Source organism: Salvelinus namaycush, chromosome 30 (assembly GCF_016432855.1).
Source record: "Salvelinus namaycush isolate Seneca chromosome 30, SaNama_1.0, whole genome shotgun sequence".
In the NCBI taxonomy this organism is placed as follows: Eukaryota; Metazoa; Chordata; class Actinopteri; order Salmoniformes; family Salmonidae; genus Salvelinus; species Salvelinus namaycush.
In genome coordinates, this window is record NC_052336.1 from 21,578,147 (window position 1) to 21,602,750 (window position 24,604).

A 24,604-nucleotide genomic window follows, 5' to 3' on the forward strand; every position below is an offset into this window, starting at 1 on the left:
TCATCACTCCCTGGCATTGGGAACACAGCACAGCTGCAGGGGAACCGCTCAGCAGGGGACCTTCGTTTCCATCTGTCTCCTATTCAGGGTGGCACCTATTTAGAGCAGCTCAGCGGCTGTGCATGCCATGAGCCATGAGAGGGAGGGAGGGAGGGAGGGAGCGCTCAAGAGTGATGGAGAGAGAGACAGGGAAAGAGGGAGAGGGAGAAAGGAGGAGAAAAGAGGGGAAGTAACTATAGGAAACTACACCTGTGGTAGTTGTGGTTTTGCTCCCACTGCTTGTTAGATGTCAGGTTGTCTATAAAAGCAACACTATGAAGTTGTTTGCCAACTGGGGCACTTGGTTTATGGTAAACAGACATAATGAGCTAAATAAGAACACTGAACATTGAAATAGAAATGTTTCTTCTGCACATTACACTCTTAGAAAAAAAGGTGCCATCTAGAACCTAAAACGGTTCTTCGGCTGTCCCCATAGGAGAACCCTTTGAAGAACCCTCGTTGGTTCCAGGTAGAACCGTTTTGGGTTCCATGAATAACCCTGTCCACAGAGGGTTCTACATGTAACCCAAAATGGTTCTACCTGGAACCAAAAAGGGATCTACCTGGAACCTAAAAGGGTTCTCCTATGGGTACAGCAGAAGAACCCCTTTGGAACCCTTTTTCTAAGAGTGTAGGCTAGAACAAGTAAATGCCAATATCACAGTCTAATTGCTATGTCTTGAAGTGCTGCTTTTTTATGAACATTGTCACTCATAAAATAGTATATGGGATAAACATCTGTTATCTATAACATGTTAACATTTACGGTATGTTTGCATATAATAACATTGTCACTATAACATTCTCTGCAAATATACATCAGTGGCTGCATGTGCTTGTGTGGTGAGTGGGTATGTGTGTATGAGAACGCGCTTAATTTAGCAGGTGCTCTTTGACAGTTCTTGAACGTGCGCCAAGTCTGCTGTAAAAAAAAAAAAAACTCAGCATGCATCTGTGTGGGGCTGCGCTGTGACAGATGGGGACGGTTTAACTTATAGAGTTCGGTTAAGATCCGGAGGTTTCTGGGGCTGTCTGTGCCAAGCAGGTGCACATAAACACACCACAGAGAGGATGGAGGAGCCTCAGCTGCCATATTTCGAGAGGCTATTTAGGAGATGTCCATAGACTACTGTATATACACTGCCAAGGCTATAAGCTCAGGGAAATCCTCTTCTATAGCTCTCTGTGTCCCCGACAAACACTCTCACAATATCCTCCCATACTGTACAAGACAGAAAGAAAGGCCATCATAGTGGAATCAAACCTCCAAGCTGACAATTAACTGACAAGAACTAATATGCACCATCTGTCAAACCTACAGAGAACATAAAGTAGAGAAAAAGCTTTTGCTGTGTGTTTACATTGTAGGGACCTGGAAAAAATCTGGGGAATCCCTAACCTTTCACCAACAGTGTCACGGATATGAACACCTAAAAACAAACAGCGTGACGTAGTACAGAAACAGAGTCAGTGTTCCCAGAGACCCCTGCCAGCCACAGTGTTCCGTACAGTGCGTACCTGCGGCAGGAAAAACCCAAGTAAGGACTTGGTAAAGGTGAGCGGTTCATCCACTCTGAAGTGGCCAGGTGTCTGGCAGGAGGACTTTCCACCATATGGCTGCTTCCCTCTCTCTTTATCTCTATCTCCCTGCAGTCATGAGGCTTGTTAGACTTTCTCCTGATGCAAAAGGTGAAAAGTTCCTCTCGGCCTGTCTATATTATATTTTACCCCTTTTTCTCCCCAATTGGTAGTTACAATCTTGTCCCATTGCTGCAACTCCCTTATGGACTCGGGAGAGGCGAAGGTCAAGAGCCATGCGTCCTCCGAAACACAACCCTGCCAAGCAGCACTGCTTCTTGACACACTGCTTGCTTAACCCAGAAGCCAGTGTGTCAGAATAAACACAGTACAGCTGGTGGCCAAGGTCAGCGTGCATGCGCCCGGCCCACCACAAGGAGTCGCTAGAGCGTGATGGGACAAGGACATCCCAGCCGGCCAAACCCTGCCCTAACCCGGATGACGCTGGGCCAATTGTGCGCCGCCTCATGGGTCTCCCGGTCGCAGCCGGCTGCAACACAGCCCGGGAACGAACCCTGCTCTGTAGTGGCGCGTCAAGCACTGCGATGCAGTGCCTTAGACTGCTGCGCCACTCAGGAAGGCCCCTCTCGGCCTGTTTTTAAAGCGACAGGCCACATTTTTGAGGATGAGCACACATTACCAGAGATGAGACCACAACTCCGGTTTCAGAAAATAAGAAGGGAAATGTAAACAAAAATAGAAAGAGAGAATCTTTCATCTGAAATAAGGCTGGTATATTTGATGACTTTCCACCAGATTTGTTATCAAAAGTCTTACTTTTCCCTTCTGATGATTCATGGGTAAAGTGATAATTAGGGCTTGTCCGTCCTCCTGTGTTTTAATTTGGGGAGAGAGGCCTGCGTGTCGCTGATAGAAGGATCTCTCTGACACGGCTAGTCTAGCCTGCTACATCTGTGAGCTGCGAGCAACAGCCGCTGCGGAAGATAAGGCCAGACTAGCCGCTCGCCCAACGCTCCACGCAGCGCTCCACCATCTCCTCGCTCCGGTCCCCTCCCCAGTCCCATGACCTTATCTGTGGAGAGAAAGCACCGCTCGGGCACGATAGCACCTGCCAGGGCCAGAACTGGGCCAAAGTGATTATGTGGGAATCATTATCTCTCTCCCCCCCCAAAAAAATTATTTTATACCTGCCAACATCTGAGAGTAGGGGAGGCAGGCAGGGGCCTCCTCAGCCTAACACACAGGAGCATGCACATACACACTAATCCAATTGGGGCCATCTTCTCCTTCTCAGTGGGCAATCCCAGGGTTTGATTTGAGAACATACTATTACTCAGCGATTTTCTTTGATCATCACATGTTAACTCGCTGCACTTACATGTAGCCATGGAGAGGGTCAGTATGATGAGAGGTTTAGGAGCGAGAAATGCTGGACATACATACATACAGTACATATAAGCATGAAAATTCATGCTTAAAATGTATTCATTCTACTGAATATTACATGGAAGCAGATTCCATCAGATTGGATGATGTCATTGGGAGAAGCTTGAATATTCTAACAAATTATTTTAGATGCTGTATTTTTACCCAAAATAATCTTCAATCTTAGTGCACAGTTGAGTCAGGGAAGGCTCTCTAACATAGAGAGCACCTAGAATACAAAAAGGAAATGAAACCAACTGACTGTCAATCTATAGTTTCATAGTTTCCAAAGTCCCAAATGTGTCACATGATTGAACACCGCCCTTCACTCCACACACCCGTTACTCTCATATCCACTCTGCTGTCCACCATCTGTGTGCTGGTTTCACTCTGACAGACAGATGGACGGCACATCTGTGTGCTCACATCCCCTCTCACTTCTGTCCCAGCTACAACACCCCGTGTGATCTGCTCTGCGGGTCAGAGGGGTCCCAGCTGTACCCTCTCTGTCGTTTCACAGAGGAACCCCTTTTACTGATTTTACCTCACCCGGCCCTGCTGGAGTGCGCACACACACACACACACACACACACACACCCACACGCACGCACGCACGCACGCACGCACGCACGCACGCACGCACGCACGCACGCACACACACACACACACACACACACCACTGGGACACCAGAGCAGAGAGGCCAGGGCAGGGGGACACTTGGCGTCTGGACTGACAGAACCACAGTGAGAGAGGACAGGACCCTCAGTATCTAACCAGGGGGTGAAACAACACCCCTAAGGCCAGAGTCAGGGGGGTAGAGCTATCCATAGGGTACAAAGTTGGGGGTAGGGCTGACTGAGCGGAGGGAAGGAGAGGTGGAGTGAAGGGTGTAGGGAGGAAGTGTTAGGAACAGGAGGAGCCCTGTCTGTGTCCGGAGGGAAAGGGAAGACAGCGCTGCCCGGCCCGGCCACAGACACAGCTGGTTCCTGCCAGAGGAAGCCCCAACGGAGGCCGAGGCCTGTTGTCTACCGCTATCACAACCCAGCAGCACTGTTTACCTTCCCCTGGGGAACCACCCCTTTCACACGGCGGGGTCAGGACACACAGACACACACCCACACTGTTACAGTTGCACACAGTCCCGGCTCACACGGGCGCCACTGCTCTGCTTTCACTGTGTGGACTAGAGGAGGGTTCAGGCCAGTGCACTGCCCCTCAGCCGGAACAACGAGGAAACGAGGAGCCACGAGGCTAGCTGACCTCCCCCTGCCACTCACACACACACACTGTTACCTCACACACTCCTGTTGAGTGAGTCGGAGAAAGAGAAGGAAAGAGACAGACTACTGGGTGGAGGGAAAGAGCATCGGACACAGATAATTACACAAGTGTGGTGGCGCCGCGATCCATCTGAGGTGATGTGTCGTGGACGTGAAGAAAGTATGAGGTAAAGGAAGAGTCATTTGAAGACTGTTAGCTGCATAAAGTAAAAAGGAAGGGGAACTTTAAAGAAAGTCTTGTTAGAGTGGGAGGAAGAAAAAGTTGAGTAAAAAAAGACATTTCTCTGTCTGGCAGCCATGTGATCTGGCTCTGCTGGGCTGATGTTGTAATCATGAGAGCAAGAGGACTCACTCTGTGATCTCCCCAGGCCTGGATGAGTCAGTCAGTCAGTGGGTTAGTCAGTCAGTCAGTCAGTCGGTAAGCACCCCAAGTACACAGGAGAAAGGACATCAACCCTCCGGTCTACACACTGACCCCAGAGAGAAAGAAAGATAGTCCTATCAACTTGTGTGGTTTAGTGTGTCCCCTGACCAGTCGAGAGTTCTAAAACACACAGAGGACAGGACAACGTTGTGGATTACTGCTGTGGGGAGGGGGGATGCAGAGTATGGCCGCCGAGGTCCACCTGGAGCGGCAGAGGAGGTCTGACCTACGGAGAGCCTCAACCTCAGCCAATTTGACCGCTCCTCCCAGGGTTCCCACGGTGATGCTGACCAGTCACACGGGGACGCTGTGCAGACGGAACCCTCACCGGCTGGAATCTGGCAACCCCAACCTGGCAACCAGGAGCCACCGCACAGCCAACCAAGGTAGGTGGTGATCCTTTTCTGTGTTATGAGAGGTACTACAGGCTGTGCCTCTGTTGGCAGCGCGCTACAGTGACGAGTGATTGTGGAGAAACTCCTGCTGTCATTTCTCCTCATTAAGTTGGAGTGATTGATGTGTAATCAGGTTGTGTTGAGTTAGCGCCACATGCTCCAGACAAGACATGGAAATTAGCTTCCTACTGTAGCTCCTGTAACTATGGTGAAACGTATAAAAGAATTGTCACTCGATTTTCAAGGTCAAAACAGACTCCAACTTGTTTTCATTACTGAAAGCATAGTTTGCTGTCAAAACCTACATTGTAAAGACAATATGAAGTCTGTCACGTGACCAAGCGGACAGGGAGGGAAAGGGGTTCAGGCTGGTGAGGACCTGAGGATGGGGACTTCCCTCTGGGCTTCCCCTGGTAGTTGGAGGAGCACACTTCCCTTTATTGTGTTTCTGAGGGGCTGTGGGGGGGGGGGGGGGGGGGGGGGGGGGGGGTTGGGTGGAGGGTTGGAGATGCTGAGCGAGGCTCATTCATAGTCAAGCCCAGGTCAGGACCCCGAGAAACACTACTGACCCCATCAGGGCTGTTAGTGGGGTCCCCTCCCCTCACTTCCCCATCCCTCTCCTGTCTGTTAGCTTCTAGCCGTCTGACCAGCACACTCAACAGCATCACTGGCTAAGGGAGAAATATGGTGTAACACTAAGGAAATGGGAGAGTCCTTGTTATCTTAATCTCATACTTTCTTCTTTTCTCAAATCCCCTCTTTCAACACTGAGAGGACTGTTTTCAAGCACACACTGTCAACAATGTAAATGAAATTTGGTAACTGATTCTTAAAGTAATGTAAAAACTGGAGTAGTACCTTTAGGTAAAAACTTCACAAATCAGTGAGGCCAGTAGCAGAGAAACGCATTAAAAGCATCAGACATTAAAGCATCAGACATTAAAGCTGTACTTTATAGACTCTAAATATTTAAAAGGGGTGCCGTCTTAGAGGAGGACTAATACCCAACATAGTGAATTACCTGCGGCAGCTCCCATTTCATGGCAGTAATGAGCTTTGTGGACATTTCAGTGATAAGCACTCTATAATTAGGCTTAGTCATAAGCATCCCCTGTAATTCTCTGATAAAAACCCAGCAGAACTGAGGTAAACGCTGGCCCCATCCGTCAGGCTTGCCTCATGTACCAGGGAGGAACCAATGTCCCTATAAACAACACTCTTTGTCTGATCAGGTAGTTTACCTATTGGGGGGGGGGGGGGGGGGGGTACCGTTCAGGCATCATAATGATAATGGCCTTGTGATATTTTCTATGTGTGTGTGTGTGTGTGTGTGTGTGTGTGTGTGTGTGTGTGTGTGTGTGTGTGTGTGTGTGTGTGTGTGTGTGTGTGTGTGTGTGTGTGTGTGTGTGTGTGTGTGTGTGTGAGGCGTTATGAGACGCGGCGCAGGCTTCCTGTGAGGGAGCAGATGTCGCAGGGCTCAGGCACAGCTGCGGCGGCTGATAACCGCAGTGGCAGGGATATGTCGGCACGCTGGCTCCTCTCCCTGTGTCTTATCACCGCGCACACAGCACACAGCACACCACAATGAGGAACTGCCGCCCGCCAACACCAGCACACCCTCACAGCCGGCCCGGAGAGAGGGGAGGGCAGGGGAAGAGAGGGGGGAGGGAGAGAGGGAGGATGGAAGGGTGGACTGAATCTAGACAGAGACTTTGAGGGAAAAGGTGGAATGAAATCACAACGAAGCTTTGGATTATTCCTATCATAGGTTTCATAAAAGCTCAGCTCTTCCTAATCCTCCATGGCTAGAGAAAGGCATATGCTTTATGTGCATGAGAGACATTTATGTATTTACAGTGTACACGCTTCAATGGCTACTCCTGTGTTGAGGACATCTGGCTCCAAGGTTGACATATATTCTCCTCTACCTCTCTGTCTCTAACAACAACCTTATCATCCTCCGTTACACACCTGGATTGTATTACATATTAGTTCTCTTAACAGAGATAGGTATAAAACAAGGATGATGGGGGATGGGTCTGTGACGGATATCATCATGAGAAAGAGAGAAATAGAGGGAGCGAGAGGGGGGATAGAGAGAGACAGGGGATAGAGAGAGACAGGGGATAGAGAGAGACAGGGGATAGAGAGAGACAGGGGATAGAGAGAGACAGGGGATAGAGAGAGACAGGGGATAGAGATAGACAGGGGATAGAGAGAGACAGGGGATAGAGAGAGACAGGGGATAGAGAGAGACAGGGGTAGAGAGAGACAGGGAATAGAGAGAGACAGGGAATAGAGAGAGACAGGGGGTAGAGAGAGACAGGGGTAGAGAGAGACAGGGGTAGAGAGAGACAAGGGATAGAGAGATACAGGGAATAGAGGGAGACATGGAATAGAGGGAGACAGGGGATAGAGAGAGACAGTGGATAGAGAGAGACAGGGGGTAGAGAGAGACAGGGGGTAGAGAGAGACAGGGGTAGACAGAGACAGGGGATAGAGAGAGACAGGGGTAGAGAGAGACAAGGGATAGAGAGAGACAGGGAATAGAGGGAGACAGTGGATAGAGAGAGACAGGGGGTAGAGAGAGACAGGGGGTAGAGAGAGACAGGGGTAGACAGAGACAGGGGTAGACAGAGACAGGGGATAGAGCGAGACAGTGGTAGAGAGAGACAGGGGATAGAGAGAGACAGGGGATAGACAGAGACAGTGGTAGAGAGAGACAGGGGATAGAGAGAGACAGGGGATAGACAGAGACAGGGGATAGAGAGATAGTGGTAGAGAGAGACAGGGAGCAGTTATCCTCTCTATTTCCTCTGCACCAGCTTTGTGGTTTCTGTGAGAAACAGATGTTCAGAACTTGATACAGTGCCCCTCTCCTTGCTATCTTCAGTCCCAGCACTACCAACTGTCTGCACACACACATACTCCCTCTCTCTCCCTTGCATGCCAATGTGGACACAATTGCTTGCCTGAATACATGTGGATGTATTCAGGTGAAAACAGGGTAAATTGAGAACTTTCTACTGCTGCCCACTTGACTTTCTCTCCTGTTCCTGCATCCTGGTCTTCAGTAAACATTTCACTTTAACGAGGTGCTATTTCCTGATCCTTTAGCAGGGCTGGTCACCAGCCACCACTGACCTCAGGGTCTCCTCTTTCACACACACTGAGCTAAGCAGAGTACAGTGTGTGTGTGTGTGTGTGTGTGTGTGTGTGTGTGTGTGTGTGTGTGTGTGTGTGTGTGTGTGTGTGTGTGTGTGTGTGTGTGTGTGTGTGTGTGTGTGTGTGTGTGTGTCCTCTGGCCCTGCTATGAATTAAAAATCATGTAGGAGAATTACTGTTTAAAACGAAGAGAGCGTCATTTTGAGTTCAAATTCCCATCATGCTTCGATGAATCGAACGGCCACTTTACTGCACAATTGCAAATAGAATGTCAGAGGGTCTATATGGATGCAATTTGTAAAACCAGCATCAAACGTGTGCTTGACTAGACGGAGCAATGATCCGTTGCGCCATGCTACATTACAGCAGAGGAGCTCTCTGTCTGTCTCTCTCATCCTGTGTTTTATATTCTCAGGCATCATCTGATGACTTTAAAGACGTTCACGATGCTGATATAAAAGCTGTCAGATAGCACACAGCTTCCACGGTCATACCACCTCCACGGTCATACCACCTCCACAGTCATACCACCCTGTCTCTCTCTATCTAGCAAACTTCAATGTGAGTGTCAAAAACAACAATGGGAATGTTTCTATTGCGAAAAGCTTTTGCTACACCCGCAATAACATCTGCGAAATATGTGTATGTGACCCATCAAATTTAATCTGATTTGATTTCACGTTTACTTTGCCGCACCACTGCAATGGGTTGCATCAGAAAGTGTAGCGACGAACACACAGTATAATCCTGGGCATGTTACCTTTTCCATTTAGAGAGAAAGAGACTATTTTGTTTTAACCGCTTCCCCCCAAAATAATTTACTTTTACACTGCTGCCTTTAATGGCAACTCAATAACAGCGTCCACTGAATGTGGATCCAAGCAGCAGAGCACAATGGAGCTGCGTTCCTTTCAGACGAGAGGCACAGCGGCCTTATCTCTTTTCAACACGCCAGCCAGCCTGTGACTGGAGCTATAGGAAAGGATTTACAATGTGTGAGTGGAGGAAATGCTCCAGTCCAGACCTCTGTGAATTCTCTCCCTGCAGAGCCTCCGCTGCCCCGTGCGTCCCCGGTCTGTCACAGAGACCATCATTACCATACCTACACAATGATCAGCCCCTCAATCTACCCTGCGCATCTCAGACCAGTCCTCCACCACCATCAGATACAGGCAACGCAACGAGGTGGAGAGAACAAAAGAAAGACAGGGAGAGAGAAAGAGAGAAAGAGAGAGGAGACAAAGCCGGGTCATTTGTGTTCATTAATGCCATCAAAGGGAAGTCAGGGTCTGAGGACGAGTGTCGGGAAAGGAGGGAGTTCAGTTCATTGCGGGAGATCAATATAGTTCCCACCTTGTGTTTCTGTTGTGGGGAGGAGTTATCAGACGCGCCACATGGAGGGTCATCCCATCCAACACATCACCCGACAAAAGACAAAATTAAGAAAAGAATGAGGGGCTGTCATCTGGGGAGCTGACAAGCCGTCTGCCCGTATTCCCAGAGGAGAATAGCACGCCGTCAATCATAATGCTATCATGGTGACAGGAATCCTTTTTGGTTTCACCCCATGCCCCACACACTGTCACTCATGGTCCCCCCTACCCACCCATCACCTCTCCAACATCCAGTATTATTTCCTCTAATTAAACAAAAGGACCCAGGTAAACATAAATCATAAGGATATTCAATCTAAAACATACCTTTACGTTCAGTTTTACACACACACACACACACACACACACACACACACACACACACACACACACACACACACACACACACACACACACACACACACACACACACACACACACACACACAGTGTGTGTGGCCCTCAGATGGACCTGCAGGGCCAGGACATGCAAGGCTATAACTCCCCAGCAGGAGAGAGAGGGGCTATAAACACTCCATCAAGTCCTGGGATGATCCACCATCCATCTCCCTGACAACCCAAATCCCAGGATGCCACATGGAACTCCTGATAGGATGGGTTACTTGCATTGGGGAGTGTGTGAGGGTGTGTACGCGTGTCTGGGTGTGTGTGTTTAATTCTCCCACCATTCTAAGCCCAATGCAGCACAGTAGCCAGTTATAGTGTTGGTGTCTGAATTATTAAAACAGCCACGGTAAATATTGAGAAATTGTTTATCTTCGGAAATGCATGTATTGGTGTATAAACAACACACAACTAGCTATCTTTCTCGAGAAAACTCTGAGGGAGACAGACAGAGCTGTAGGATCTCTGATTCATCTTAAGGCTGCTCACTGGATGGATCAGACTTTGATATGGTAGAGAGAGAATCATGGCAGCTGTCATAAAGAGAAGAACAAATTGCAATGGCAAGTACTGCACAATATACCTTATCAGTTCTCCCCCCAACTGAGAGCAATACTTTTAGGCCACAACTCACTCACTCCAGTCCCTTATGCTTGGTTATAATGGCAGATAGAGATCCCTGTTCCTACTGGTTTGCTTAGGGGTCTGTGGCCATTCACTAATCATATCAATTATCATAAAGATTATCATTGTGATGGATTACCTCCAACTGTATAACCTGTTTGACATCTGAGACGGTCAGTAATACACAGAAACAACTCATCCCCTTTAAACAGTTCCCCTCACCTGTATCTGAGAGAACACCTCACCCCCCAGACACCTGACTGGTGAGACAGGACACACTGGATAGCAGCTGTCTCTGTGTACTCTTGACTGACTTTGTTAGTTCTATAGACATAGTAGAGGTGAGGAGGAGAGTGTTTGTTTTGTCTTCAGTAGGCTACCCCTCTTCCTCCGTGTCTGCAACAAAGCGTAAAGGGCACACGGGTGTAGAATTCTCAGCTAGTGAAACCAGATGAACAATGGCGGGCGACGGTTCAATGCATCAATAAATGAGCACCATTTACTTTTAGAATTTTTCAAATTTCCGGCGTCTGGGAGCTAGAATTGAGATAGGCCACTGTGCTAATGCAAACAGGCCTACACGGCAAACTCTTAGCTAACTAGGCATTGGCATTTGTGCTAAACGCAAAGCCATCATATGTATGCATATAGGCCTACCCCCTATGCCATTATAAAAAAATACAGCATTCACTCAAACACACACACTATGAGTATGTCGGATGGAATGACCGTAGAACAGTCGCACTATGGTGTTTGCCTGCAGATTCTGGAGGTGCAAATCCAACCTCTCACTATATTATGTTTACGGACACCTTTCAGCCAAAATCACCTTTTGTGATAGCTACTGCACACCGTAATTTTTGTTTACGTATTATTTTATCTATATTGTTGTCAATCACTTGTTTTCTTTGGTGCAAATAAATAAATGCTGCCTTGACTATGGGCGAAAGTGTCAGGTGAACAAGATTAGGCCTCCCTAGGCTAAAGCAGACATTTTGTATTTATTTTCTACCATTGTCTGTTGAGAAGTAAGAGGAAAATGTTCCCTGATTGTCAAGTATCTGAACAGCAGTTAATTGGGTGGCCATTGGTAGAAATTATGAGATGATGTTGAGGGCATTGCACGGGGAGATTGCCTAGGCGACGAGTGAGGTGGTTTTAGAGCTGCTGTCTGCTGATGTGAGGAAACAGCGGCCCCCATGGGTAGACTTGGGGAAATTATTCTCTATGGGGAAAATGTCAGACAATACAGTATGCATAGAGAATGGTATTATTACCACAGAATGATATTATAGCTACTGTAGACGCCCGTATTTACTTACACTTTATCAACCCCCTCTGACCATTTGATGTCGGCTATATATCCTAAACTAAAGTATGGAATTAGCCTAACTTAACACTAGGCTACAAATATTCGTTGTTTCTTTGCACATAAAATAGGAATATGACAGTGAAGAGATAAATCCAATCGGGCTGAAGTAAAAACCTCACCTGGTGAAAACATTGTATTTCTGGAATTTACTAAAGAACATGATGTAAACTTCTGTACTTGTTTCAAGTATAAATCAATAGCCTATATTTGTGCACAGTGTGTGTCTGTGTGTGTGCGTGAGGTCATAGTTTCATGAGTTTTATTATGTGAGAAAAAAATGGACAATATGGAGATTAGACGCGTGCTGTCAATTGTCAATGCTATTGCAGAATCGAGCAGCAAGGAGGCTGTCAACTCGTAGATCTGATGAGGAGAGAGAAAGAGAGGGAGGGAGGGAGAGAGAGAGAGAGAGCGAGCGAGAGAGAGGTTAGGAGCTCCGTACGCATCCTGCTCCAGATGGCGATTTAAACGCAGACAGAAGGCTACAGAGGGATAGAGAGAATCACAAGACTACATACTAGACCCGCGAGCTCAAAATAATCGAAAACTACAAAATTAACCAAAACACGAAATGAGCGAAAACAAAGAGAACCATTTAAGCGCTCGAAATATGATGAATGCTTTTTACTGACTGGAGTTGACAACAGCATCTCAAGCCAATTGTTTCAGTGGAATGAGCGGTCCTATATGCCTGAACAGTTGGATCGGTTGGCAATAACGGTCTGAGAAGCGTGGTGTCTAGTAAGCAAAACCGAGTGATTCATTCAGCTTCGACATTATCAAACAAAGGAAGACTCATTTTACGGATGTATAAAGACTTGATATTGTAAACTAATTTGGACGATTGTGTGCCAAACAACGGTTCCAAAGTCGTCTACCGAGGAGTAGCATTTGGAACAAGAGGATCCATGCCCAAATGAATTTAATATTTTTTACATTGGATGTAGCCTACGGCGTGCATCGGACAAGGATTTGTGAAGTAGCCTATTTTCTCTGACAATTTTAAGATTACACAAAATATTTATATTTTGTATCGGTTTGCTGACGGTGAGCACAAATGTTAATGCATAGCTAAATCAACTATCTATGTGGTTTCTTTACTGTATTAGCCCATCCTTGCTAACAGAAAATGAGATCTAAAGAAACAGCTCACATTTAGATAACGGAGAGAAGTTGCGATTTTTTCCCCCTCAAAATCCAGATAAACTGTTGGTTTTTACCATCAAAAACGGACAGTAAACCAAAGACTTATATGTACTAAATGATCACAAAGCTCTATCTAGCTTTGCGAAATCGTTTTCAATTTATATATAAGAAGTGAATTACCTCATAATTTATTGAACCGAAAAGTCAACAACACCGCTTTGAATCCAAAGGAAACCAATATATTTTTTTTTGTTTGACTATAAAAGTGTCAACTTGATCATTTTTCTCTCGCTCAATATCTTTCATTATCAGAGAGAAGGAATAAGACCTTAATGAATGGTGTTCAATATCTCCGAAGGCTTTATCCTTTTTTTCCAAATAATGAGGATCGGGGCGTTATAATCGTCATTCTTTGGTTTGGATTATCTTCGCTGCAATTACCTCAGCCTGAACCCGACCTTCACAAAGTAAGTCACATTATTAGGCTACATGTTTATTGCAAATGATAAATTATAGCCTACTGATTGTGTGCTTGTTTGATGCGAGAGAGACGTTTGGACACGGTTGGTTCTGGCATAAAGCACATATTGCATTTTATTTTGTAGCCTATTTTGTACCCTTGAATTTGTACACCTATTTTATGAACTATAGGCGAGGCTAGATGGTGGTTTTGGTGATAATCACTATTTAGCTAGGTAGCATAGCATAGTAAAGACGTGATTTTACATTTACCTGATGTTAATATAACTGCATATATTATTATGCAGATCTTTAATTATAACCAATACTCTTCCTACATTATGTCAAATAACATGTCAAAAGTTGTATTTTCAAGGGCAATAAAACAATTCCATTATCGATTAGAAATCATGTGTTATTATACCGTTTTTCTTGACTTTTCTTGCCTAAAGCATTGTCAGCTATTTTTACAGGAACTTTCATTCATGTTATTAAACAGTAAACATTAGTGTTCAGTATAGTTTCAGTGCTTCCCCATTGATGGCGTTGAATCAAAATGTTTCCATATGAATGGTTTTATTTTGACACAGACACTGCAGTCGCAGTGGATGATGGTTCTCTTATTTGGAAAAACAAACAATTATAGGCTAAAACAATTGTGCTGATGTAGAATTTGTGATGAAGAGGCAACAATGTATCAGCCAAATTGAAAGCATTGTAGCTTCAATAAGCCAATCAGACAGTTGATAAGACAACTTTTTATAGGCCTATACTATTAATGGTAGACTAGTATAAATAACTAGTAGGCATATTTCATCGCGAATAACATTGGCAAACAACAGAGAAGTTAAACATCTTTACGTTGACATAAATATAGGCTTTGTATTTTAGCACTTTTCCTAGCAATGTTTGTTCATAGCAATTGTGGGTCCTTCCTCTGGATACAGGTGGTCTTTAGATAAATTTGCTCTTCTAGATATAGTTGGCCTACGCTAATGAAGCTAACGGCACATGATGTGGTGTCTCTGCTGTCGGAGATGGGAGCGCGCAAAGCTCCTTGTGTGATGGAACATGGAGGCGAAAATATACAGTTGTTGGGTCTTGTTGTGGTTTTTAGGGCTTTGTACTCTTGCATCTGTTGTGTCTTCCTTCTGTGGTGGTACCTGTACCTCACTACAACTCCCACATCAAAGTACCGACTGAAAGTAGTAATGCGTTTGGATCGTAGTCCTACATCTAGAGGCCTTGGTTTTATTTTGATTTCTTGTGGCCGCCTTCCTTGAGTGATACGTGATTGAAGGAAGGATGGATGCATGGACCAGGCCCTGCCCTGTTGTCACAAATCAGAGGAAGGGCCAGTAAATAACCTACATCTCATGGGCTGTGATATATTATTTTATTATATATATTTACACAATATTATCATGTGTTACAGAGGCATGGTAGATGATGTATTGCACACAAACTGAATGGGCCAAACCGTTTATAGAAGCCTAGGCTAACATGTGCACATAACCTGGAATAATCTGATAATCTCCCATGGTGTGAACTTCTGGAATAGGTGGCCTGGAATTGAAAGGCCTCTCTCACCTCTCTTCTCCCCTTTAGCGGTGCACAGGTGAAAGACAGCTGCCCGCCCGTGAACCCCCCCTCAGCCCATGCACTTACGCCGATCTCTCATCTCCTGGGTGTGATGATCAGACTCCAAAATGGGTCAATTGCCAGATATTCAATTCACAAAACGGCGCCTCTCAGTTTCAAGGCCAGAAAATGCAATATGGAGCTGGTGTCTGTGCCAGCCAGGATAATGAGTGAGCAGAGCTGTATTGGGCGTCAGAGAGTAGAAGAAGAAGCACATCGATGAGACAGCCTATTGGCATCGCTGCCAGACAGACAAAGTAACAATATTGCTCTAGCCTAGTGAAAGACAAAAGGAATTGGGTTGGAAGCAATAGCATTTAATGAAACATCTCAAACTAAATAGGATTAGAAGACATTCTAAACTAGATAGACACTCGGTATACCGAACATTAGGAACACCTTCCTAATATTCGAGTTGCACCCCTCCCCTTTTTGCCCTCAGAACAGCCTCAATTCGTCGGGGCATGGACTCTACAAGGTGTTGAAAGCGTTCCACAGGGATACTGGCCCGTTTTGACTGCAATGCTTCCCACAGTTGTCAAGTTGGCTGGATGTCCTTTGAGTGGTGGACCATTCTTGATAAACACAGGAAACTGTTGGGCGTGAAAAACCCAGCAGAATTGCAGTTCTTGACACAAACCGTTGTGGCTGGCACCTACTACCATGCCCCGTTCAAAGGCTCTTAAATCCTTTGTCTTGTCCATTCACCCATTCAATTGAGACGTACACAATCCATGTCTCAATTTTCTCCTACCGTTCATCTACAGTGATTGAAGTGGATTTAACGAATTACATCAATAAGGGATCATAGCTTTCACCTGGATTCACCTGGTCAGTCTATGCCATGGAAAGAGCAGGTGTTCTTAATGTTTTGTATACTCAGTGTATAAAAGACGAATGAATGTAACTTAAAGAAAGATTGCTCTGTGTTGGATGACTCATCTTGGCCAAAAAGTCACTCACTTGAGCCTCCACGAACTCTGATATCCGTCAGTGGATTCTTCTCTAAATGCATCTGTAAAAACAGAGGACATTTTCTCTGCAGGACATCACATGAATTGACTATTCAATTGGCCCTGGTGGTAAAGATCAGCTGAATAATTGAACAGCTGATAATAGACAGACAATAGATGGAGAGATCCAAAGGTGAAACCGCACTACAGCCGTTCAGCATTACCGCACATTACCGCACATTACCACCAAACATCCCCACCGCCCGCCACTCTTCTCCAAAGGCAGATGTCCCCACTTCATCATGAAGTACCTCTCTTAAAGAAAACCATTCATTACCCCACTGGAGTTTATTCCATCTCTGCTACTACCACTCTTGTATGGATGTCTCCCTCCCGTTTAATGGGCAGACGGAAAAATACCACAGGAGGGAAAAAAAGTTATTTTAAAAGAGATACGGTCTCTTGTGCCAAAGCCACATGCCAATAGAGAGATGTTGTAGTGCAGTGATGGAGTCTCACCGGCCTCCTCTGTGGAAAGAAGCAGAGACGCAGACCATGCAGTGTGTAGCTCGCTGGCTGCTGCCTGACAAACACCAGTCCTCATAGACACTAAGAGCCCCACTTTGAGGCGTCATAACTCAGCCCACAGTGGTAGCAGAAACATACTGAAGCTATGACCAGTGGGTTGTATACTATTATAAACTGGGTGGTTTGAGCCCTGAATGCTGATTGTCTGAAAGCCGTGGTATATCAGACAGTATATCACGAGTATGACAAAACATTTAGCTTTTACTGCTTTAATTACGTTGGTAACTAGTTTATAATAGGAGAGTGTCATTATTGGTCACTCGTGGCAGGGTAAGCCATGCTGTTGGTTGAAGGTGATAGTGTCTGTTGCCTGGTCCCCCTGCCGGTTGGTTCGCCAGGTGACAATGTCACAGCACAGTGACCTGCAGCCGGAGTGTGCTGGGCAGCGGGGTGGGGAGCGGGGTGGCGGGCTTGTGCATGTGAGAGGTAATTATTGTAATTTGAGTGCGGGCGGTGCAGGTGAAGTTGGCCGTCTTCTAATTAATGAGAGGAGCAGATGGCAGTGGGCGGGAGCACGCAGCCGGCCGGCAGAGTGTGTGTATGTGTGTGTGTGTTTGTGCAGAGGAGAGGAGAGGAGAGAAGGTCAGCTGGTCAGCAGAACACACAGACACCTGGACACACAGGCCAAATGACAATTGCCGGAGCCATCATCCCTGAATATGGCATATACTGTACTGTGCACAAACGCACCATAGCAACACTCACTACCATGACAACAGGATGACTAGATTCTCATCTGTGTAAAAAATAATGCGTTTCATATGCGTGTATGTAAATATAGTATAATGTAGTTCTGAGTAACCTATTATAGAGAGTAGAGACAATAGTGTATACTAAAAGCAAGTAGGAGATTGGTCAGCATAAGTATATGGGAGGCATTGAGTATAGCAGTGAACTAAGAACACAGCAACTCTGCGTGGGCTGATTTGCCCAGTGCGCAGAGGCTGCGGTTTGTAAGCCATCTGTGTGTTGTGTGCAACAGTGGACTTACCGTGAATGTTCCACTGTCCTGGAATCCCAACCTGTAAGCAGCCGGCAGATTACCCTGTGAACCTAATTCCTATAATGCATTAATACTATTGTGCAATTACATGATCAGGGCTCCACCCGGAGAAGCTACGCACCAAGAGACTGCATGCACACAGGTCCGAGCTGTCAGGGTGTGAGCACCCAACTGTTTAGATGTATTTGTCTGGTATCTCACACACAGCTCCAGGGTTCTGTCCTCTCCCATGATTTGAACATTAGCAGCCAAAGAGCGCATTCAAGGGCCAGCTACGTTCCCAGGGAGACGAAATTCATCTCAAACAGAGAAATGCTTTCTTTGGATGAGATTTTTTTTCTTTTGTTTATCTGGCAGCGTCTGGCCATGATGAAAAGTGCAGCAGCTGAGAAATCCATAATCTTAGGTAACGTGCGAGCGTGTGTGTGTGTGTGTGTGTGTGCGTGCGTGTGTGTGTGTGTGTGGGTGAAGAGAGGTGCAGACCGAGACATTGTCACTGAGATAGTGTTTTGGACTGGATCGTGTCTTAAATCACTGGGTTCTGAGATTGACAGTGAAGTCTTGTTCTCTGGTAACAGTGATAATGGAGAAGCCCATTGTTCACATATTTGTTGATCACCTCACATGTGTATTATATAACTGTACATATAGTTCTGCAATGTGGATGGAATCATTTCAAAACCCCATGGAGGCATGCTGAGACATGTTTGCGGGCCTCTGTGGGTATCTCTTATTGCCCATTGAAGGGGGCAGGCTCCAGCCTTGGGAACCCAAGCTGTCTGTTGGGGTGCCAGTGAGCCCATAGTGATGGGTTCAGGCGCAGGCAGACCAGCGGTCAATCGCTATGGTTCCCTCCCTGTTTATCCGTCCAAACAGTGGGAAAGACTTTGGCGTTGGGAGCCCCAGTGTGTTTCACATGTGTTTGACATTACTGTGACATGGCCACCTCTCAGGGGAGAATCAGAATGTCAGAGAGCAGAGGAGCCGTCCAGCTCCCAAACATCTGGAGTAATGAGGAACACATTGGCACCGCAGTGTGGGAGCTGAGAGTTACGTCTAAACCACATGCACGCACACTATACACACACTATGGACACACACACATATATATACACACACACACAGACACAGACACACAGCGCCCACACGGATACACACTCTCACTTGTTACAGAATAAACATATGCTGTACTATACTGTACTTTCACTCAAAACAAGATATTCTGTGCATACATTTCCTTTGTGTTATTATTACACAGAAAGTGGCCTCCCTTATTTCCCATGGTACGGAGTGTAGCGTTACAAGACCCATATCACATTTTCGAAGAATTGTTTTACTTTGAGAGAAGATATAAATCTAATCTTACACGTATTATTTTAACCTTGTCATGTCTCCGCAGGATAAATGCTTACAGTAAATTGCCCTCTAATTGTTTTGCCAGTCTCAGGTGTCAGAGCTGAGCTTTCCTGTTTTAAAGAAGAATCAATCAAAATGATTATTGTTGTGTTTTCTATGAAATTAGCACTCGACAACATTAGTAAAATAGAGAACACATTAACAACCCATTGATTTAAACCTTACACCTCAGACACAATATTCTCTTTTGTGACATTGAATAACCAAGGGGTGTAGTCTGTGAACGCAGATGCATTGTGTCACTGACACTGACCTCATTATGAGAACTGAGCCTGTGAACTGGCAAAAGCTACAGCCAAAACACTCATGACAGATAGAGAGAGAGAGAGACACTTCATGTTAACCAATTGCCCTCCCTCCCTCCCTCTTCCCAACTTCCCATGGGATATGCAGATTAGAGACAGACACAGGAAACACGCTGGAATAATCTACTGTAGCACTGAGCAATTTTTAATCAAACGTACAGCGGGGAAGTTCATATCGCTGCTCCTCACTCGGATATAATGAGTTCCTCCCTTTTCTCCCGCCTCGCTCTCAGCCAGCCCCTTATCACACAGAGAGAGACAGAGACAGAGACAGAGAGACAGAGAGAGAGAGAGGAACGCTGACTGGAGATAGAGTTAAAGTTATTAAGTGTTCACACACACTCCTCTCCACAATGACTTCTAAGGCGTCTGGAAGGGGGCTGATGGGGGCTGTGGGCTCAGGCTAGGATTGGGGAAGGAAGGCAAGCCAGACGATCAGGGGGGTATGGCCTCTCCACATATTTGTGAAATTAGAAAGCTGTTATCTCGTGGAAACAGAAGCTTTGCCACAGATGGTTCTGTCACTCTTCAAGTGGGTTTGAGCCGAGTGCCGTTGTGTTCCCGGTTACTTATGCAGACCTTAATCTCTCGCCCAGCCTCCCTAACTCACACCCCTCACATCCTCTACTTAGGATGTGAGGTACTGTATTGTTCCTAAACTGTAACTATACTGTTCCCACACAGATCAGGGATTTAATATGAAAAGTGGAAAGAGGGGAGAGATTTCATTGATGTCAGAATTTTTGGAGAAAAAAAACAAAAATTCCTTGAGGAGGGCCTATCTTCCCAGGGAAACTTTAGGGCTGAATCCCTGTAGGGGGACTCTGATTGGGGGGGGGGGGCTAAAGTTCTCCAGCAGTCTCTGAAATATCCGGAGAGAGTACAGACGACAAGGTGGTAATGCCAGTGAACGAAGGAGGCAGATGGGCAGAAGGGGGGAAAGAGAGAATAACAAAGCGAGAGCGGAAGTGAGGAAGACATTTACAAGTTGGAGAGAGAGCCAGAGAGACGGGGGGAGATAAACAAAGACGTATGAGGACACTTTCCCCAGAGCAGAGGGACAGCGTTCTGAAGGAGCAGAGGAGACAGTGGTGAGGGAAACCTGGACAGACACAGACAGACAGAGACAGGAGTTAACCCTGCAGTTGCCATAGACTCGAAGATACACAGGCAGGAGGATCATGTCTGTGTGGATTCTCTGTCTGTACATGACGGTGAGCTAGGGGCTAGGCCTGTATAACCACTGTATGAATGGCAGCAGGCTACTTTAATTAGCCTATTAGCAAACACTATTACCCTGCCAATTATAGGGCCATCTATATGACTGCTCCTTCTCACTGTTTTCTTTGGGGGGGGGGGGGGGGGGGGGGGGGGTATAGGCCCTGGTTTGAATGGTGGATTCCAGCCGCCAGTCTGGTCCCAGAGGAAACACTGGTATTTATTTCAGGAGCTTCCAGTGCTGCAGGCTTCGGGCTAAATGGAGATTTGCAGGGGGAGAAGCTGTCAAAGCTTCTGTTTAACTGGTCACATGACTCCCCTGATTGGAGTCCCCACGCAGGCGGGTTGCGACCTATGGGGTGGCGGAGATGGAGAAAAGCAGAGACACATCACCCACTATGTGCCTGCCTCCTCGCTAATGTCATGAGCTATTGTGCATGTGCCTTGGGGCATGTGAAGGGGTATGAGATAGGGAGTCACAGACCGGGGGAGCCCTTACAGGGATGCAGATGGTGTCAGTGGTGACAGACAGAACAGCTGTTTAACGCTGAATGAAATACATGGTTCCAGTTCTCAACATTGCCGACTGAGAGGAGGTGAGAACAGCAAGAGTCAATGTTGTTTTATTTGGTCTCTTCTGTGCAGGTGTCAATTGGCTGTTTGTGCTCGCTGGTCACAGACACCGAATGAGAGAGAGGAACGAGACAATAGGCCTTCACACATCCACTGATTCAAAAACGGCCCAAAATAAAACACACTGTGTTAGAGGGAGATGGACAGGAGATGTGGTCAGTCAGGAGGTGTGTGGTCAGACAGGAGGTGTGTGGTCAGTCAGGAGGTGTGTGGTCAGTCAGGAGGTGTGTGGTCAGACAGGAGGTGTGTGGTCAGTCAGGAGGTGTGTGGTCAGTCAGGAGGTGTGTGGTCAGTCAGGAGGTGTGTGGTCAGTCAGGAGGTGTGTGGTCAGTCAGGAGGTGTGTGGTCAGACAGGAGGTGTGTGGTCAGTCAGGAGGTGTGTGGTCAGTCAGGAGGTGTGTGGTCAGTCAGGAGGTGTGTGGTCAGTCAGGAGGTGTGTGGTCAGACAGGAGGTGTGTGGTCAGTCAGGAGGTGTGTGGTCAGTCAGGAGGTGTGTGGTCAGTCAGGAGGTGTGTGGTCAGTCAGGAGGTGTGTGGTCAGTCAGGAGGTGTGTGGTCAGTCAGGAGGTGTGTGGTCAGTCAGGAGGTGTGTGGTCAGTCAGGAGGTGTGTGGTCAGACAGGAGGTGTGTGGTCAGTCAGGAGGTGTGTGGTCAGTCAGGAGGTGTGTGGTCAGTCAGGAGGTGTGTGGTCAGTCAGGAGGTGTGTGGTCAGACAGGAGGTGTGTGGTCAGACAGGAGGTGTGTGGTCAGTCAGGAGGTGTGTGGTCAGTCAGGAGGTGTGTGGTCAGTCAGGAGGTGTGTGGTCAGACAGGAGGTGTGTGGTCAGTCAGGAGGTGTGTGGTCAGTCAGGAGGTGTGTGGTCAGTCAGGAGGTGTGTGGTCAGTCAGGAGGTGTGTGGTCAGTTAGGAGGTGTGTGGTCAGTCAGGAGGTGTGTGGTCAGTCAGGAGGTGTGTGGTCAGACAGGAGGTGTGTGGTCAGTCAGGAGGTGTGTGGTCAGTCAGGAGGTGTGTGGTCAGTCAGGCGATGTGTGGTCAGTCAGGAGGTGTGTGGTCAGACAGGCGATGTGTGGTCAGTCAGGAGGTGTGCGTGTCAGTCAGGCGATGTGTGGTCAGTCAGGAGGTGTGTGTGTCAGGGGGGGTTAGGTTGAAGTCAGTTTGTGCTCCATAAATCAGCAGTAATGACGTAAGAGGCAGAGCAAACACAGCAGGTCTGGGCTGCAGCTGGCCGTGGGGCTGAGCTGGCCAGAGAGAGAGGAGAGAGAGAAACACACATAGAGCAGAGATGGCAGCTGTCAGACCCCTGTCCCCGCCCTCGTTCCCATCGCACACCTGTCACACAGGAAGTCCGGGCCTGCCACTGTTTCCTGGATACGCCTCCTCAGCCAAACACACTCTCCTGCTGCCTGCTGCAGCCCCTAGAGCCTCTAACACAGAGATTGAGCTGGGAGCTGCGAGAGAGAGAGAGAGAGAGAGAGCGTTGTGACGGCTCTGAATGCCACATTCATAACAGCCAAACAAAGTAAATAAGGCCCAGGGAAAACAGATCTATATTTGTATCTGACGCAAACGTTTCCCATGTACTCTCAGTGACATGGCTCTGATGTTTATGCTAGTGCTCTATGACAGACAGAGAACAGATCACTGGATAGTTTGGACCTCTTCTCTAACTCTCCCACAGAGACAATGGCCCACATGCCCACACTTGTGTGAGGAATATTCCCACGCTTGCTCACCCTTCCCCTTCCCATGACCAATCTGAACTAATCCAGATGTACAGCTCGCAGATGGACTCACACTCTCACTACATGCCTCTCTCTCTCTCTCTCTCTCTCTCTCTCTCTCTCTCTCTCTCTCTCTCTCTCTCTCTCTCTCTCTCTCTCTCTGTTTTGGCTCAGTCAGAGATGCAGGAAATGCTAGAGTGCTGTACAGGAAGTGATGTCACACAGCCCTGTGGCAGACGGTTGATGGGCGATGACGAAGAGGCAGCCAGGCTGTTAACAGCAGCCGGAGCGTCAATGTTGTCATTGGCAAAGTTCTTCTTTGTTTTTGTCAGGATTGTCAAGGCGGGCCCTCAGGAGGGCTCCTCGCCCTATTCCCAAGCCGCCCTTCATGCTGCCTGTATGCAATTAACAGAGTAATTAAAAGCCTGATGAGCTAATTGGTGTTTGGTGAAGCTGCAGGTGTTTTGATAGGGGAGCTTGTTTGTGTAAGTGCACAGTATAAACAGATTCCGATCGAGGGTAATTTATGGAACGGTTTCCCCCCATAATTTGAATAATATGGGTGTTTAGGGGAAAGCAGGTCCATTACCGTTACTGTTAAATAGGCCAAAGCTAGGCAATGTTAATCAAATTGTCATAAATCTTAATCATAAGAGAAATAAACACTTTTATTCAAAATTGTTCTGGAAAGGTATTAAGTATAAACTCAATTTGGGGAGAAAGGACATCATGTGAGGTCAGGTCTGATGGGGTCTTGTTGAACTGTGACCTCATTGTTGTCCAGAGAGGGTGGAAGAGAGAAATGACTTTAGTTTAAACTTTTTTCAAGCTCAAATTAAATGTTGTTGCGCCCTGAGGCAGAGCTCTCAGCTGGCAGGAGAGAGAGAGAGAGAGAGAGACAGAAAGAGAAAGAGAGAGAGAGACAGAAAGAGAGAGCGAGAGAGAGAGACAGAAAGAGAGCGAGAGACAGAAAGAGAAAGAGAGAGAGGCTGAGGCTGCCTCTGTGAGAAGGAGCAAAGGAAGAGAATTGCTCTGAGGAACTGGGCCAAATAAGTCCCCCTCTACTCCCTGCACCCCCCTCTCCTCCCTGCACCCCCCTCTACTCCCTGCATCTCTCTCTCTCTTGTTCCATGTCTTCTTTTTTGCTTCCCCTCCCTCTACCCAACCCTTTCCTCTCCACCTCTCTTCATCTCTCTCTCTTTCTATGTCTTTATAGTGTACTTCATATATCCCTGTACCTTCCCCCACTCTCTTCTCTCTCTCTCTCCGCCATGTTTTGGTGTTTTTCTCTGTTCTGCTCTGTGTCCTCCCTCCCTCCCTCTCTCTCAGCGTTGGCAGATGTGCTGGTGACGGCTGTGTGCCCGTGGCGCTGGCGGTCCCCAGGTGGCAGAGATGACAGTTATTGATGTTCAGGTGTGAGCTTTTTACAGTGGGCCTGGAGCCTCTAGCCAGCCAGCTCCACGCACTCTGAGCGCGCTT

At 47.0% G+C, this 24,604-nt stretch overlaps 1 protein-coding gene across 1 annotated transcript in view; it reads left to right on the forward strand.

Moving 5' to 3' along the window:
- The first annotated feature begins 4,319 nt into the window (after positions 1 to 4,319).
- LOC120025141 (protein CBFA2T3-like) overlaps positions 4,320 to 24,604 on the forward strand; it is a 48,093-nt gene continuing 27,808 nt past the window's right edge. Inside the window, exon 1 of the mRNA XM_038969584.1 lies at positions 4,320 to 5,097. Within this exon, the coding sequence (XP_038825512.1) occupies positions 4,887 to 5,097 (211 nt within the window). The 5' untranslated portion in view covers positions 4,320 to 4,886. The remainder of the gene's footprint in view (positions 5,098 to 24,604) is intronic.